General features: G+C 40.1%; 1 protein-coding gene across 9 annotated transcripts in view; it reads left to right on the top strand.

Moving 5' to 3' along the window:
* The first annotated feature begins 231 nt into the window (after positions 1–231).
* Positions 232–18057, top strand: part of COP1 (COP1 E3 ubiquitin ligase) — a 222977-nt gene continuing 205151 nt past the window's right edge. For 4 of the 9 annotated variants that reach the window (XM_086342427.1, XM_086342428.1, XM_086342426.1 and 1 more), the window contains exon 1: positions 357–944. In XM_086342427.1, the coding sequence (XP_086198553.1) occupies positions 526–944 (419 nt within the window). In that variant the 5' untranslated portion in view covers positions 357–525. Of the gene's footprint in view, positions 945–18057 lie in introns of all 9 variants that reach the window. The other 5 variants (XM_086342422.1, XM_086342423.1, XM_086342429.1 and 2 more) reach the window with 5 other exon arrangements.

The following is an 18057-nucleotide window of genomic DNA, read 5'->3' on the forward strand; positions in this document are numbered from 1 at the left end:
CCGCCACCATCCATTTCTCTCTCCGCTGCCTTTTCGTTCCCTCACACGGCCCTACCCTCGGGCACGTTACGAAAGAAAACCGGCTCTCCAGTAGGGCGGTGTCGTTGCTAGGCCGCCGCCGTCTCCCAGGGCGCGCTCGGCGCGTCTGAGCGCCGCCCGGGCCGCGTCTGAAGTTGTATCCCCCGCCGCTCCCGCCCCTTCCGCCGCTCGCGCGCGCGCACGGCCGGCCCACGGCGCGCTCGGGTTGGTTGCTGCGGCGATCGCGGCGGCGGCGGTCCCGAGAGCGGCAGTGGTTCCTGCTTTGCTTTAATAGTTCCCTCCGCCCCCTCCCGTCGGACGCTGCTGTGTGGTTTTGCCTTTACAAAAATCAACTTTATTGTTCCTCAGCCCCACCTCCCGACGCGGCGCGCGTCCTCAGGATGCACTGAAGGCAGAGGGGAGGGAGGCGGCGGCGGCGGCGGCGGCGGCGGGTCGCGGTCGCGGTCCCTCTCCTCCGAGCTCCCAGCCGGAGGGGAGGGAGTCACGATGTCTGGGAGCCGCCAGGCCGGATCGGGCTCCGCCGGCACCAGCCCGGGCTCCTCTGCGGCCTCCTCGGTGACTTCCGCCTCCTCGTCCTTATCCTCTTCCCCGTCGCCCCCTTCCGTAGCGGCTTCGGCGGCGGCGCTGGGGTCCGGCGGGGCGGCCCAGGCCGCGGGCTCCGGCGGTCTCGGGGGCCCGGCGCGGCCTGTGCTGGTGGCGGCCGCGGTGTCCGGCAGCGGCGGCGGGAGCGGCGGCGGGGCGGTGTCCGCGGGCCTGTCCCGGCTCAGCTGCGCGGCCAGGCCCAGCGCCGGCGTAGGAGGGAGCAGTTCCAGCCTAAGCAGCGGCAGCAGGAAGCGACCTCCGCTCGCCCCCTTGTGCAACGGGCTCATCAACTCCTACGAGGACAAAAGCAACGACTTCGTCTGGTGGGTTGGACGAGCAGCCTCCAGCAGTCCCCCCCCCCCTCCCCCCCCCGCCAAGTCTCTGCATTAGGAGTTTCTGCTGTTGGGGCTGTTGGGCTCCGGGGTGAGGGCGGTCTGTAGGGCGCTGTAGCGGTGTCTGCAGAGGGATTCGAGCGTTTGCAGGGGTTGGTGGGGTGGGATGGGGAAATGTTGGCATCCCGAAGCAGGGTGAGGGTACTAGAGAGGACATTGTTGCGGGGGAGATGTGAAGGGAGTTTAGGCAATAATAAGAGGACGAGATGGAAGGTCAAATAAGTGGCTGTGCATAAAAGGGAAAAGGTGGGCACGGAGGTTGGGCCTTGAATTTTCTGGCCGTCTGGTGAATTAGGTACCCTGTCAGTCCGCATTGCTCGTGGAGGTGAATTAAACTTGTAAAAGGAGAGAATTAAGCTTCCTGGTATGCTCAGGGAGGGAGTTGTTGGTCACAGTTTGTTTATTGAAAGTGTGGTAGATGGTACTCTAAACATGGGTATGGCTGTTTTAAGGAGAAGTAGTATTTGCTGTAAATATCCGTCGTGTGTGCTCTGAGGTAAATATCCGTTGTGTGTACGTGTAAAAATATCGCCTCCTACTTCAAAGGCTAGGTCATTTACTTTTAAATCTGCTGTTGAGGCTCCTGTAGTCAAGAAAGTCTGTTCGCAAAAAAATTGCACCTCTCAGTTGAATGTCTTGAAAGGGGGGGCCACATTTTTAAATACCATCCGTGGGTCAGATGTAATTGCACTGCACTTGGCACTTGTGTTAACGCATCAGAGTTTTTTAGAACTTCTGATTTGAGAAACGCTTGGAGTTAGACGGGTCATCGTGGATAGTATACAGCAGTACTCAGTTATGACATTTGGCATAAGGGGCTTATTCATATTAAGTGGAAGATGGAGTGGATTGTCTTGCTTGAGAGTGTTTTGAGTTTTCACTGGGTTTTGTCCAATTCAGACGGTAAGATTAGAAGAAAGGAATTGCTGTTAGCTGAGTGAGAACTGGTAGGATCTTGTGCTTTTCTTCTGGAGGAAATTGTTGACAGACTTAGTGTATTAGTGATACGGGAAATTGGCTTACACTATCATTAGAGAGTAAGTTGATTTACTTCAGGGTTGCAGATGGTAAGTTGTCATTAAATACAGTAGGGCTAGAAGTTGGGAGTATAAGAAAGTTATTGATTACAGTTTCTAGTTCTTGCAGTGAAAATGGCTTTATATTTTTGCTTTTGTCATACATTATTCTGGATTGAGAATTGATTCATTTTTCACTGAAGCTGGACTAGAATTGTAATTTTTTTTTAATAAATAACTTAAGCAGTTTATGTTTAGGTCTAAGTGTTTATACCTGGTAGAGAATGCCATGTGATAAAAGTAGAAAGTAATGAAACAAAAGTGAGGATTTTTAGAACTTGTCTTTTTGGCCGCCATTTCCATTTCACTTATTAGTAGATTAAAGGAAACAAACTTGCTAGCATCCATGTAGGTGCACTAAAATACAAGGTGAAAGAAGAGAATTCATCATTCATCCAACAGATATTTGACACTCACTGTCTGCCAGGCACTGTATGCACTTATACTTACTTATTATACTTACTGTAAGCCATTTTATAGAGAATTGGAGAGGGATAGGGGAATATAAGCCACTGGCACTAATTTTTATTTTTTAGGGGTAAAATTATTAAAATTTTTGTTAGTCTGTCACCTAACTTAAAAAAAAAATATTTAAATCCAGTCACTGAATCTTAACCATGTTGCTTAGGTTTTTTTGTTTGTTTGTTTTCTTTTATATTCTAAGTGGAAGTGTCCAGTGAGAGTCTTTAGTTAAAAATTCTGAATATTTCACTTTCTAAGAATGTGATAGTCCTTGGTCTCTTGCTGGTGAGGTTGACTTTTCAGAAGAATTCATTAATGGGAATCAATTTTCCTGAGTCTCAAGCTAGATTTGATTTGGCCAAGTGTTTAGGGTAGGAAGATAAAGGACTAGGCAAAGCCCAAGGAATCCTTTTCATTTCTAATTGGCCCTGGATGGTTGGTCTTGTCGCTTCAAGGTTAAACTGTGAACCAGTCCAAATTATTCTAAGCTATTACATCTTAATGAGGCTTACGTTTGAATAATGATAATAATTCCTCATTCACATTTTAAAGATGTTTATGTTTCATGTTTCATTTTATCCTAGAACAACTCTGTTAAGTTGTATAGAACTTCCAATTTTAATGTAATGCTAATATAATTGTATTCTCATAGAGGTAGAGAGAAGTTAAGTAACTGTTTCAGATTGGACTGTTCAGAAACAAAATTACAACTCACATCTCCCGATTCTCAGTTTAGTGCTTTCTTTTATGGAATTTTAAAATTTCAGATCTATAAGATCAATTATATGCATTTAGCCTCATGGTTCTTAAATGTGGTGGATTGGAGGAAAACAGCTGTTTCATAATCACAGGAGATAACTCTTTTTTTCTTTTGACCACACCCTGTGGCATGTGGAATTTCTCTGACCAGGAATCCAACCTGAGGTCTCTGCAGTGGAAGCTCAGAGTCTTAACCACTGGACCACCAGGGAAGTCCAGGAGACACGTGTTTTTATTCTTACTCCCTCCCCTTGCCTGTCCATCTGCCCACATCCTAAGAGGACTTAACAGAATTGAGGGCTGGAGTGGGCAGTGTAGTTTGCAAAAGCTCCCTTGGTGATAATGACTTGTCCTTTCACCCTGTTTGAGAACAGTTGATTTAAAGTCAAATGCTGAATTGTCAGTAACATGTATTGGTCTCTCCTTACTTATATTTCAAAGTAAGCTTATATCTTATTGTAGAATTGATGGACATTTTAGGGATTTATAGTTTTGACTTTAATAATTCTTTCAAAGGATTGAAAGTACCATCAAGTTGTAAATTCTGGTTTTATAGATGAAGAGTCTGTAGTACAGTAGAGAGTGGTATATATAGCTTGAAGTTGGATGAGTCTCTGACATTTAAAGGAAGTCTGTGTTGCCTTACTTTTCAAAATTTTCTGACATGGTCTGTTAAATTATGAGTCTATCCTCTGTTTGGAAGACAATATCTTTCTTTTACACTGTCACATTATGACTGTCTCTGTGTTAGCCTTTCCAGCTCCCTGAAATGACCTTTTCTACCTCTTTAAGTCCCAGATATTCTCTAAGTTGTAGCAGAAATAAGTATTTTTAAGTCGATAGTAAGCCCTTCAGACAAGGCAATGGCATCCCACTCCAGTACTCTTGCCTAGAAAATCCCATGGATGGAGGAGCTTGGTAGGCTGCAGTCCATGGGGTCGCTACAAGTCGGACATGACTGAGTGACTTCACTTTCACTTTTCACTTTCACACAATGGAGAAGGCAATGGCAACCCACTCCAGTGTTCTTGCCTGGAGAATCCCAGGGACAGCAGAGCCTGGTGGGCTGCTGTCTGTGGGGTCGCACAGAGTCGGACACGACTGAAGCGACTTAGCAGCAGCAGCAGCAGTAAGCCCTTATGGGAAAATTTACTTTGCCTGATCAGATGTAGGTCAAATCTATGTTAAGTCCATCTACTGTTTAATAAATGTGACAGACAGCCTCTTGTGTCAAACTGTTAATAACAGACTGTCCTGAATGAGTTCACGATTATGTGAAGAAAAACTTTTAATCACATAATTATAATATCACACCCTAGCATCACTGCTTCTCTTAGTGTCATGACAGATGTTAAGCACTCTTTTGGAATTCAAATGTTGTCTCACAGTCCTCAACATAGCAGTCTGGGCAGCCACTACCTATTAATCATATTTAGCGCTAAAGATGAGACCTGTTGCCCATGTCTTACTGAGTATGAGACCTCAGTTTAGTTTAAGGATGGGCTTTTGGCTCAGATAGAGATAATGAAGCAAAATGGGTTTAGTGAAAATTTCAGATAACTGTGTTAGAGGCTCATGTAGATGCTTGAAACTCAAAGTTCATAAATGCCAAGTTCACTAAAAAGTACTAACAGTTGGTTCGGTATACATAATAATAATGTGAAAGTCGCTCAGTCGTGTCTCACTCTTTGCGACCCCATGCACTACTATACATTCCATGGAATTCTCCAGGCCAGAATACCGGAGTGGGTAGCTGTTCCCTTCTCCAGGGGATCTTCCCAGCCCAGGTCTCCCACATTGCAGGCTGATTCTTTACTAACTGAGCCACAAGGGAAGCCCAGGAATACTGGAGTGGGTAGCCTATCCCTTCTCCAGAAGATCTTCCTGACCCAGGAATTGAACTGGAGTCTCCTGCGTTGCAGGTGGATTTTTTACCAACTGATCTATTAGAGGTGCCCACATAATAATATGTGTTGCAATATAAGTAAGTGAGTGTTAGTCGCTCAGTCGTGCCTGACTCTTTGCGACCCCATGGACTGCAGCCCACCAGGCTCCTCTGTCCTTGAGATTTTCCAGGCAAGGATACTGGAGTGGGTTGCCATTTCCTTCTCCAGGGGACCTTCCCAACCCAGGGATCGAACCCGGGTCTCCTGCACTGCAGGCAGATTCTTTACCGACTGAGTTCCAATATAAATTATTATTATTTGCCAGGCACTATCCTAAGGGTTTGACATGACTTAATCTTTACAACAACTATTTGATGCAGATACTTCCCATTGAAAAAAATTAATTGCAGTTCACTTGTTTTAGTGCACAGGCTTCAGTAATTGTAGCACACAGGTTCAGTAGTTGAAGTGCATGGGCTTTTGTTTCTCCACTGCATGTAGAATCTTCAGACCAGAAACTGAACCCATGTCCCCTGCATTGGCAGGCAGATTCTTGTCCACTGTACCAGCAGAAAGTCCCTAATTCCCGTTTATAGATGAGGAAGTGAAGGTCAGAGAGGTTATGTAACTTGTCTCAATTCATATAGTTAATAATGGTGGTAACAGTGTTTATATCCAGATGTTTTGGCTCAAAGCTCAAGTTCTTAACCACTATATTACCTTGCCTTTCAGAGACCAGTGATTTTGTTTACAATCAACCTTATTAAGATAGAATTTGCATGCAATAAAGGTCACCAGTTTTAAGTGTATAGTTCAGCGAGCCTGACAAATGAATATATCTGTGTTACCACCCTAATTAAGGTACAGAACGTTTCCATCACGCTCATGAGTTTACTGTGCCACAGCTTTGCACTCAGTCTTCTCTCACCTCTGATAACCTGGCAGTCTGTTTTCCTTCAATGTAGTTTTGCCTTTTCTAGGATTTTATGTAAATAGAGTCATTCAGTCTGTAGTCTTTTGTGGCTGACTTCTTTCACTTGGAGTAATGTTTTTGAGATTCAGTAATGGTAAGTGCTGTGCTGTGTGTGCTTAGTCACTCAGTTGTGTCCGACTCTGCGACCCCATGGACTGTAGCCTGCCAGGCTCCTCTGTCCATGGGGATTCTACAGGTAAGAATACTGGTGTGGGTTGTTGCCATGCCCTTCTCCAGGGGATCTTAACGATGCAGGGATTGAACTGGGTTCTCCTGCATTGCAGGCAGATTCTTTTACCAGCTGAGCTACCAGGGAAGCCCTTAATAATGATGAATGTTTCACTAATTTTCTTCTTTTAACTTCTGAGTAGTATTCCATTACATGGATATAACGTGAAAGTGAAGTTGCTCAGTCATGTCCGACTCTTTGGGACCTCATGGACTGTAGCCTACCGGGCTCCTCAGTCCATGGAATTTTCCAGGGAAGAGTACTGGAGTGGGTTGCCATTTCCTTCTCCAGGGGATCTTCCCAACCCATGGATTGAACCCTGGTCTTCCGCACTACAGGCAGACACTTTACCGTCTGAGCCTCCAGGTATATAACATGACTTCTTTATATATGCATTGTGAGAGATACTGAGTTTCTTTGTTTCTGAAGTTTTCAGTGATTGTAAAGAAAGCTGTTGTAAACATTCATATTCAGGTTTCTGTGTAGACCCATCTTCACATCTCTTGGGTAAATGTATAGGAGTGTATTCTTGGGTTGTGTGGCCAACTGTATGTTTAACATGATAAGAAACTGCAGAATGGTTTTCTAAAGTGACTATCATTTTGCATTTCTACCAGCAATGTTTGAGTTTCAGTTCCACATTCTTGCCAACTCCTGCTTTCAGTCTTTCAAATTTCAGTCATTCTAGTGGTATGTTTAGTAGAATCTTATTGTCATAATTTGCATTTTCTTAATGACTGATGATGTTGAACATACTTCCATGTGCTTATTTCCACTTGCATATCTTTCATAGTGTGTCTTCTAATCTCTCGCGTACATTTCTCATGTTTGTGTTAAGTTGTAAGGCTTATGGCTGCAAGTCTTTTGTTAGTCTGTATATTGTGATGTTTTCTCCCAGTCTATTGTTTACTTTTTAGTTTTCTGAGCAGTCTTTTGAAGTGCAAAAGTTTAAAATTTAAGTCCAGTTTACTGGACTTTTTTCTTTTGTGGTCTGTGACTTTTATGTTCTACTGAAATTGTTGTCTAAATCTTCTTGTATATTCTAGAAACTATAGCTTTTTTGTACTTAGGTACAATCATTTTATGTTAGTTTGTATATACTGTTTGTGGTAAGATTTGAAGATTTTTCCCCTCCACTGTAGATGTCCAGTTATTGAAGTACCCATTTGTTGAAAAGACCATCTTTTTTCATTAAGTTTTCTTGGAGTATTTCTCAAAAATTAATATATTTAAGTTTATTTCTGAAATCTTTATTCTGTTCCATTGATCTAAGTGTTTATCTTTATGTGTATACCACAGTTTTAATTTCTGTATCATTGTTGTAAATCTTGAAATCAGATAGTGTAGTTTTGTTCCTCTATTTTTAGTTATTTAGGAAGTTTGCATTTCCACATATATTTTAGCTTACCAATTCTTAAAAAAAAGATTTCTAGGATTTTAATTTGGGTTACTTTGAATCTCGGACTCAATTTGGGGAGATTTGACATCTTAACAATATTGAATCTTTGAGCCATAAACATAATATGTTTCTGCAGTTATTTAGGTCCTGAACATCTCTTAGCAGAGTTTATAGTTCTCCATGTTTGGATCTTGCGCATATTTTGTTAAACTTACTCCTGAGTGGCTCATGTTTTTGATGCTCTTGTGTTAATTTCAGTTTCCTAATGTTGCTAATACGTAGAAATACAAATTGTTTTTGTGTATTGACTTTTTTCTTTAAATTGTTAAGTTCACTTATTACTTGTAACAGTTTTTTGGTAGAACCATATGATTGTCTAAGATGACAGTCATGTCATCTGAAAATCAATATAGTTTTACTTCTTTCTTTTTGAATTTTATGTCTTATTTTGGGATCTTCCCTGGTGGCTCAGAGGGTGAAGAATCCACCCACAATGCAGGAGACCCTGGTTCGATTCCTGGTTTGGGAAGATCTGCTGGAGAAGGGTTAGACTGCCCACTGCAGTATTCTTTGGCTTCCCTGGTAGATCAGACAGTAAAGAATCCACCTGCAATGTGGGAGACCTGAGTTTGATCCCTGGGTTGGGAAGATCCCCTGGAGAAGGAACGTCTACCCACTCCAGTGTTCTAGCCTGGAGAGTTCCATGGACAGAGGAACCTGGCAGTCCATGGCCTCACAAAGAGTTGGACATGACTGAGCAATTTTCATACACGAATTTTTTAAAGCTATATTTCTCATTTTTATTTATGAGTGACATTGATCTGTTGTTTTCATATAATGTACACATATATTTACTTTATGTATTTATATTATAAGTTTTGGTATCAGGGTTATTAGTTTCTAGGGCTGTTGAAACATAATCACAGACTGGGTGGCTTAAAAAGCAGAAAGTTACTTTCTCAGTTTTAGAGGCTAGAAGTTCAAGACCGAGGTGTTGTCAGATTTGGGTTCTTCCCTGTGGGCTTGCTGATGGCCACCTCTTGTTGTGTCTTCACACAGTTGTGCTTTGGTCTGTGTGTTGTCTGTATCTTGGTAAGAACACCAGTCATAGTGGGTTTAGGTCCGGCATATATGACCGACCTTTACTGTAATTACCTCTTTCATGTCCAACCTCCAGATACAGTCTGGAGTACTCTGAGGTACCGAGGGTCAGGATTTCAATGTATGGATTTGGGAGAGGACACAGTCTAGCCTATCACATAGAATAATACTGGATTTCTAAAAGGGGATGAGAAATGTCTATTTTCTGAAAGAGTTTATGAAATTGGTATATTTCTTCTTAGGTGTCTGGTAGAATTCATCAGTGAAGCCATAGTTTTTGTGGAAAGGTTTTATTTACTACCAGTTTCTTTAACTGATAAAGGACTGTTCAGGTTTTTTATTTAAGTGAGCAAGTGAGTTTTGTTAGTTTGTCTGCTAAGGGATTTCTCCATTTCACCCAAGCTATTGAGTTTGTTGGCATAAGGTTCATAAATATTAGCACTTCTTTATGCTTTAAATGTTTGTAGGATTTGGAAGGATGTCCCTTCTTTCTTTCATTCCTGATGCTGATAATTTGTTTTCTCTCTCTCTCTTTTTTTTTTGCCTTGAACTGTTTAGCCAGAGGACTGTCAGTTTTATTAATCTTTTCAAATAACTCTATTTCACTGATATTTGGCTTTGTTTTTTTAATTCTACTTTGAGTTTTATCTTCTTTTTCTAGCTTTGAATACAGAAGCTTACATTTTTTTCTGAGAAAAATTTAATTCTAGTAGTTTCCCTTACTAATATTGCACTAATTTTCAACCAGTTCCATATATTTTTTTTATCCTTTCCATTGTGATTGGAAGAATGGGTTACTTAGATGTATTTTAATTTCTAAATGAGAATTCTCTGGATATCATTTTGTTATTGACTCTTGATGCAGTGTAGCTTTGTTCAGGGAATAGGATTTGTATGAATTCAGTCCTTTTAAATTTACTGACTTCTTTCATTTTCTCCCATAGGCTTTATCTTGGTTAATGTTCCATATGCATTTGAAAAAAAAAAAGAGTATTCTCCTGTGTATAGACTGGTATATTCTATAAGTGTCAAGTTTGTTGATGTGTTAAGCTCTGTATACCCATACTGATTTTCTGTATACTTGTTCTGTCAGTTACTGAAAGAGGTGTTAAAATCTTTAACCATGCCAGGTGTAATTGTGGGTTTTACTATGTTTCCTTGCAATTCTGTCAATTTGTGTTTCATGTATTTTGAAACTTTAGTAGTAGGGCACACACATTTAGAGTTGGTAGGTTGATCCCCTTATCATTTTGAAATGTCCTTGCTTATTACTGGGAATGTTTGTTGGTCTGAAATCCATTTAGTCTGTTAACATAGCTTCTCCAACTTTATTTTCTTAAATGTTTACATGGTATGTGTTTTTGTCCTTCACTACCTCTGTGTCTGTTTCAAAGTAGGGTTCTTGTAGATGGCTTATGGTTGAGTCTTTTTTATTTACTACGACAATTTGCCTTTTAATTGGCTTGGTTAGACTTTTTGCATCTTAACATAATTATATGCTTGGTTTTATGTATACATCTTGCTTGCTCTTTGTTTTCTATTTGTCCTTTCTCTTCTTCTATTCCTTTTCTCTCTTTTTTCCCCTTATTTCCCTCTCTTCTTTTGGATTAATTGTGTATTTTTAAGATTTCTCTTTTGTTGCTACTGTTGACTTATTAGTAATACTTGTATGGGATGTGTGTGTGTGTGTGTGTGTTTTGGGGGAAGTGCTTGCCCTAGGGTTTATAATACTCATTTTTAATTTTTTATAGTCTGCCTTCAAACAACTTAATGTCACTTCATAAACAGTGTAAGAATTTTGTAATAGTATGCCTCCATTCTGTAGGATCCACCCCAGTTACTCCCTCATGGCCAGAAGTGTAAGTTCTATGTGTGTGTGTGCGTGTGCACGCGCGCTCAGTTGTGTCCGACTCTTTGTGATTCCATGGACTGTAGCCCACCAAGCTCCTCTGTGAAATTTTTTCAGGCAAGAATACTGGAGTGGGTTTCCATTTCCTCCCCCAGAGCATCTTCCTGACCCAGGGGTAGAACCCGCATCTCTTGTGTCTCCTGCATTGGCAGCCAGATTCTTTACCACTGCACCGCCTGGGAAGTCATAAGTTCTGATTTCCTTTTCTAAAAGAAAAAAAAATGAAGTAAAATGCGTGCCATATAGGATTCACCACTTAAAGTGTACAGTTCAGTGCATTTACAGTGCTGTGCAGCCATCACCACTAGTCATTGCCCTGCGGCACGTGGGATTTAGTTCCCTGACCAGAGGTCAAACCCGCGTTCCCTGCCTTGAAGGCAGATTTTCAGCCACTGGACCACCACGGAAGTCCCCAAAGCAATATTTTTTCAAAAGTTACTTTAAAAACTCCAGGTGGAAATACAAGGAGGACATCTTCTACATGGCTATAAGGAATACATCTTCCACGTGGATGGGTGTTTCTTTCTCCCGATGATGGGACTGACGGTATCAGGGCTTCTCTGGTGGCTCAGCTGGTATAGAATCTGCCTGTGATGCAGGGGATGTGGGTTCAATCCCTGGGTTGGGAAGATCCACCAGGGAAGGGATAGGCTACTCACTTCAGTATTCTTGGGCTTCCCTTGTGGCTCAACTGGTAAAGAATCCACCTGCAATATGGGAGACGTGGTTTCAATCCCTGGGTTGGGAAGATCCCCTGGAGAAGGGAAAGGCTACCCACTCCAGTATTCTGGCCTGGAGAATTCCATGGCTTATATAGTCCATGGGGTTGCAAAGAGTGGGACAGGCCTGAATCATTTTCACTTTCCTTCATTGTCTAATGAAACATATTAGGTATGGTATCTCCCCTGTCCATACTTTTGTAGCCCCTCCTGCATATGCATCCGTGTTTTTCTAATGTGTGAACTTGCTGTCTTTCCTAGCTCATTGGTCTGTGATGGTTGCTTTTCTGAATTAATGACTAAAATATAACAGTTGCATTTTGTTGGTATTGGCATGAAACAGTATTTATTTTGTATCAATCATATTTTCTGTCTCAGGAATTTGAAATTTAAAAAGAAAAACACTTGAATTGGCCTACTTTTTAAAAATATTAAAGTTCTTAAAGTAGTTCTGATGCTTGAAGGGCTATACAGTTGACTTAAACAGCACAGCAGTTGGGATGCCCACCCTCTGCCCAGTTGAAAATCCACTTTAACTTAAGTCAACCCTTCATATCCACAGTCCCTCCACATCTGTGTGTTCAACCAAATGGAGATTGTGTTGTACTGTAAGTATTTATTATTGAAAAAAATCTGTGTGTAAGTGGACCCACATAATTCAAACCTGTGTTGTTCAAGACTCAGTTGTATATTGCAAGCTGAGATATCCTTGATACGCAGAAAAAGAAACATTAGTCACATTAATAGCAGAGCTCTGGTGAAGATCTGTATTCCATGTAAGTGCACTGAAGTCCCTAGATCCACCTTGAATCTAACACCAGATCCTGTGAGCCCTGGTGATGCTGTTTGCTATGAGACAATTCTCTTAATTGTTCCACTTATAATTCACAAGCCTAATTGAAATTCTTCTCTAACTGTAAGCCTTTCCTGGTTAGAACTGCTACCCTGAGAAGTGGAATCTTGGGAATGTGTGAATAAAATAAGATCCAGGAGGAAATTGAGAGTGTATTGGGGTGATTTCATACTGGGAGGAATCAATAGTGACACTCTGGCCATATTTGCTTTCCTGATCCGTCTGCTTTTTTTAGGGGATTGCGGTGGACGGAACACCCGAGCTTGGCTCCCTTGCTTATGTTTTCATGCCTATCATTTCTTGTGTTAATCACGGTGTCCTTTTTCCCCTCAGCCTACATGGTCTCATTAAAAAAAAAAAAAGGCAAAAAAATAAAAACTCTGCTCCTGAGACTCTACCAGAGCTATTTTGAATGCCCTACCTGCCTCTATTTTTTTTTTTTTAAGATTTCATTGTTAAATTAGAGTCTAAAAATTTTGCCTTCTCTTTCTTTTCTTCTTTACCTTTCCTGTCCTTATTTAGATAATCCTGTGATATAAGACAAAGTTAAACCTGGAGATATGAAAGGAATCTCTTTTATAAAATACAGGATAAATTTAATCTCTATTAAAAGGGACATTTAAGTTTTCTAGGGCTTTTATCATATCAAATGAAGTTAGGAAGGAGTGAGATGAATGGACAGAGGCTAGAACTTAACTGCTGTCTGTGAAAATTGGTGCTTGGGATCTAGTGTTATCTGTATAGGTGTTAAAATGATTTGAAGTTAGTATTATTTTCCTTTTCATTTATTTCCTTGTTTTTCAGTCCTGAATCCACTTAGGGCCAATTGAAAATGAAGGGTAGCTTGGGAATAGTCACAAAGCAGCTGGTTTAAGGGGAAGGAGGAAGCTAGGGAAGTGTCAAGTTTTGGACATTTTGAGGGGAAGGAAGAAACACTTCTGTGGCTGACTTTTGTTGGGTGTCTTTCACTCTTGAAAGATGTATATAAATTTCAGCATATTCAAAATAATTTTTCCAAGGTTTTCTCAATGCTGATAGTGATTTGAAATTTCATGGTCACAGTGATACATGTATTTGTTTCCTTTATCTTCTGATGCAGAGGGCACTGGACTTGGAATTAAAAGCCCTGAGATTTAACTTAGGGCAAATGAATGTTTGAGTATGTTTTTTTATTTTCATTTATAAATTGAGATGTAGTGGTATCCCATTAAAGGATTGTGAGGTTTAGATTATATAATACACGTATGAAGACACTGGAACTTATAAAATCACTGAAAGGAATCAGGTGGTGTTTGCCAGGATTTCACGTTTGGTACCAAAATACGAAAGTGGTTCTTTGATCCTGTTAGGTAAGATAAGGTATAACCACTCCTTATTTTCCTAAATGATTCTTAATTGTGCCTGGTCCTGATTATCTTGATAATGTTTTTTTGTATAATACTTAAAATTTGAAAAATTGAATGCTTGGTTAGTTAGAATCAGTGCTACTAGAATCAGTTGACACATTTTGTGGAAGCATAATAGAATTAGTGTTGCTATCAAAATATGTATGGATTGAGCAATGGCCTTATTGTACCATTTATTATCGTTTGGTAAGTTTGGATGCTGGTTTTGAAGCAGATAATACATATAAAAGGAAGAGTATAAATAAGGCACTGATTGAAAATTTAACTTGAGTGTCAGGCCAGTTGTTATGAAACCCTTGCTTAACTGAGATGATGTATTAACTTAAATACAAAATAGTGAACTAAAAAATAATTTTCTGTATCTATATCTGTTCTGCTCTGTTGGTTCTTAACGTGGTTAAATGACGCACATAACCTTTTGGCAAGCTTAAGGATTGTGCAGCATAATATCTACCTTTAGTTTTGACAGCTGCTATGAATTTATCTTCTTTACGAGATTCAACTGAAGATCATTATTTTAATAAACAATGGTAAGATGAAAAGATCAGATAATCACTACTAGTGTGGTTCACTCCATGGTCTATCAAAAGTTTTGTGGTAAGGTTGCAAAATCAGATACCTAAAATAGCCATCTGGTTTTCTCTTAAATCAGTATCCGTTATGCTTCTTTGCTCTTATGTCTTTTTCTTTATTTCTAAGTTTTCCTGAGTTCTTTAACTTCTTTTAAAATAAGTTTTTCTTCCCAATAATTAATTTCTGAGGTTGCCTAATTGAGAATTTTCTTTATCTTTCAATGTTTTGTAATTTTGTTTATTTTTTTTAGTCCATCTTAAAATACTAGGTTATAATTTCCATTTGTCTTACTGTTTTCCTCTTGTGCTTGCCTTGTTTCTAGGGATGGTATTATGCTCTATATTCAATTGTGAACTCTTCCTGCCGCTTATAGTTTAGAGTGATTAAACATAAAATGTTTCATATTTATATTCATTGTTACCACTTTTAGAGCTCTTTCTGTCTTTGTGTATATTTGCTGTCTTTGTATTCCTTATTCCAGTTCAGTTCAGTTGCTTAGTTGTGTCGGACTCTTTGCGATCCCATGGACTGCAGCACGCCAGGCTTCCCTGTCCATCGCCAACTCCTGGAGCTTGCTTAAACTCATGTCCATTGATTCGGTGATGCCATCCAATCTTTCGTCCTCTATCGTCACCATCTCCTCCTGCCTTCAGTCTTTGCCAGCATCAGGATATTTTCCAGTGAGTCAGTTCGTCACATCAGGAGGCCAAAGTATTGGAGCTTCATCTGCAGAATCAGTCCTTCCAATGAATATTCAGGACTGATTTCCTTTAGGATTGATTGATTTGATCTCCTTGCAGACTCTCAAGAATCTTCTCCAACACCACAGTTCAAAAGCATCAGTTCTTCAGTGCTCAGCTTTCTTTATGGTCCCACTCTCACATCCATACATGACTACTGGAAAAACCACAGCTTTGACTGTATATAGACCTTTGTCAACAAAGTAATGTCTCTGCTTTTTAATATGCTGTCTAGGTTTGTCACAGAGAAGGCAATGGCAAGCCACTCCAGTACTCTTGCCTAGAAAATCCCATGGATGGAAGAGCCTGGTAGGCTGCAGTCCATGGGGTCGCTACAAGTCGGACGCGACTGAGAGACTTCACTTTCACTTTTCACTTTTACACAATGGAGAGGGCAATGGCAACCCACTCCAGTGTTCTTGCCTGGAGAATCCCAGGGACGGCAGAGCCTGGTGGGCTGCTGTCTGTGGGGTCGCACAGAGTCGGACACGACTGAAGCAACTTAGCAGCAGCAGCAGCTAGGTTTGTCATAGCTTTTCTTCCAAGGAGCAAGCATCTTTTAATTTCATGGCTGCAGTCACCATCTGCAGTGATTTTGGAGCCCAGGAAAATAAAGTCTGTCACTGTTTCCATTGTTTCCCCATCTATTTGCCACGAAGCAATGGGACCGAATGCCATGATTTTAGTTTTTTGAATGTTGAGTTTTAAGCCAGCCTTTTCACTCTCTGCTTTCACTTTCATCAAGAGGCTCTTTAGTTCCTCTTCACTTTCTGCCATAAGTGTGGTGTCATCTGCATATTTGAGGTTATTGATATTTCTCCCGGCAATCTAGATTCCAGCTTGTGCCTCATAGAACTTACGTGAATATATCAGATAGTGAAGTCTGTATGCAATGAATTCTCTAAGTTATTTATTTGTTTATTTTGGAAATTACTTGTTTTGTCTTTATATTTGAATTTTTTATTTTTGCTGGATATAAAATTCTAAGTTTAAAGTTTTTTTTTCTTGTAGTTATTTTGAAGATATCAGTCGATTGTCTTTTGCTATATAGTTTTTTTTTTAAAACCATTAAAAAGTTGAAATATAGTAAATTTATAATGTTTTAGTATCAGGTGTACAGCAAAGTGATTCGCTTATACATATATGTATCCTTTTTCAGGTTCTTTCCCATATTAGGTTATTATAAGGTATGGATTATAGTTCCCTGTGCTATACTAAGTGTTCTTGTTGTTTACCTATTTTATATATAGTAGTTTGTATCTGCTAATTCCAGACTCCTAGTTTATCTCACCCTGGTTTGCCCCAGCCCCTTCCCTGCTATCCTCTTTAATAATTGTAAGTTTGTTTTCTATGTCTGTGAGTCTGTTTTATGCTTTGTAAATAAGTTTATTTGTAGCATTTTTTTTTTTAGATTCCACATGTAAGTGTTATCATAGGATATTTGGGTATGTCCATGTTGCTGCAAATGGCATTATTTCATTCTTTTTTATGGCTGAGTAATATTCCATTGTGTGTGTGTATATATATATATATATATACACACACACACACACACACACCACGTCTTTATCCATTCATCTGTTGATGGACATTTGGGTTGTTTCCATGACTTGGCTATTGTAAATAGTACTACTGTAAAAATTGGGGTGTATATGTCTTTTTGAATTAGAGTTTTATCTGAATATATGCCCAGGAGTGGGATTACAGGATCATGTAGTAACTGCTTTTAGTTTTTAAGCAAGTTTCAGACTGTTTACCGTGGTGGCTGTACAGTTTACACTCCCACCCACAGTGTAGGAGGGTTCCTTTTTCTCTGCAGCATTTGTTATCTGTGGACTGTTAAATGATGGCCATTCTGACTGGTGTGATACCTCATAATAGTTCTGATTTGCATTTTTCTTAATAATTAGCAGTATTGAGCATCTTTTCATGTGCCTCTTGGCCACCTGTATATCTTCTTTGGAGAAATGTCTATTTAGGTCTTCTGCCCATTTTTAAATTTTTTAAAAAATATTGAATTGCATGAGTTGTCTGTTTTGGAAGTTAATCCCCTGTTGATAGCATCCTTTGCAAATATTTTCTTCCAGTCTGTAGGTTATCTTTTTGTTTTGTGTGGTTTTCTTTGCTGTGCACAACCATATAGGTTTGACTTAAGTCCAACTTCTTTATTCTTGTTTTGATTTTCAATTTTCCTCAGAGACAGATCCAAAAAAAATCTTGCTACAGTTTATGTCAAAGAGTGTTTTGCTTAAAGAGTGTTTTCCTTTAAGAGTTTTTTAGTATTCTGTCTCACATTTAGGTCTTTAATCCATTTTGAGTTTATTTTTGTTTATAGTGTTAGAGAATGTTCTGCTTTCATTCTTTCACATGTACAGTTTTCCTAGCAACAGTTATTGCAGAGACTGTATTTTTTCCATTGCATGTTCTTCCCTCCTTTGTCATGGATTGAATGATCATAAGGTCGTGGGTCTATTTCTGGGCCTTCTGTCCTGTTTCATTGATCTGTATGTCTGTTTTAGTGCCCGGACCATACTGTTTTGATTACTGTCGCTATATAGTACAGCCTGAAGTCAGAGAGCGTGAGTCCTCCAGCTCTGTTTTCCTTTCTCAAGATTGTTTTGGCTATTTAGGGTCTTTTGTGTTTCCATACAAATATACATTTTTTTCTATGAAAAATATCATTGATAATTTAATAGGGGTTTGCATTGAATCTAGATTATCTTGAGTAGTATGGTCATTTTAACCATGTTCTCCATCTTGGAGAAGTGGCTCTTTGTAGGAAATGTCTTGTGCCCTCCCTTCTTGTCACTGGGTCCCAGGTAGTGTCTGACCTGCCTTTGCAGACTTTGTTTGTGGAACTATAGTTTTCTTGTTTATGGTGTCTGCCCGCTGAAGGGTGAGGCTGGTCTAAAGGCTTGTGCCCCATTATGGCGGGAGGGTCCGATGCCTGACCTCTCAT

The sequence above is a fragment of the Bos grunniens genome, chromosome 16, assembly GCF_055505025.1.
Source record: "Bos grunniens cultivar Pamir isolate PY7600 chromosome 16, Bosgru_T2T1.0, whole genome shotgun sequence".
NCBI lineage: Eukaryota > Metazoa > Chordata > Mammalia > Artiodactyla > Bovidae > Bos > Bos grunniens.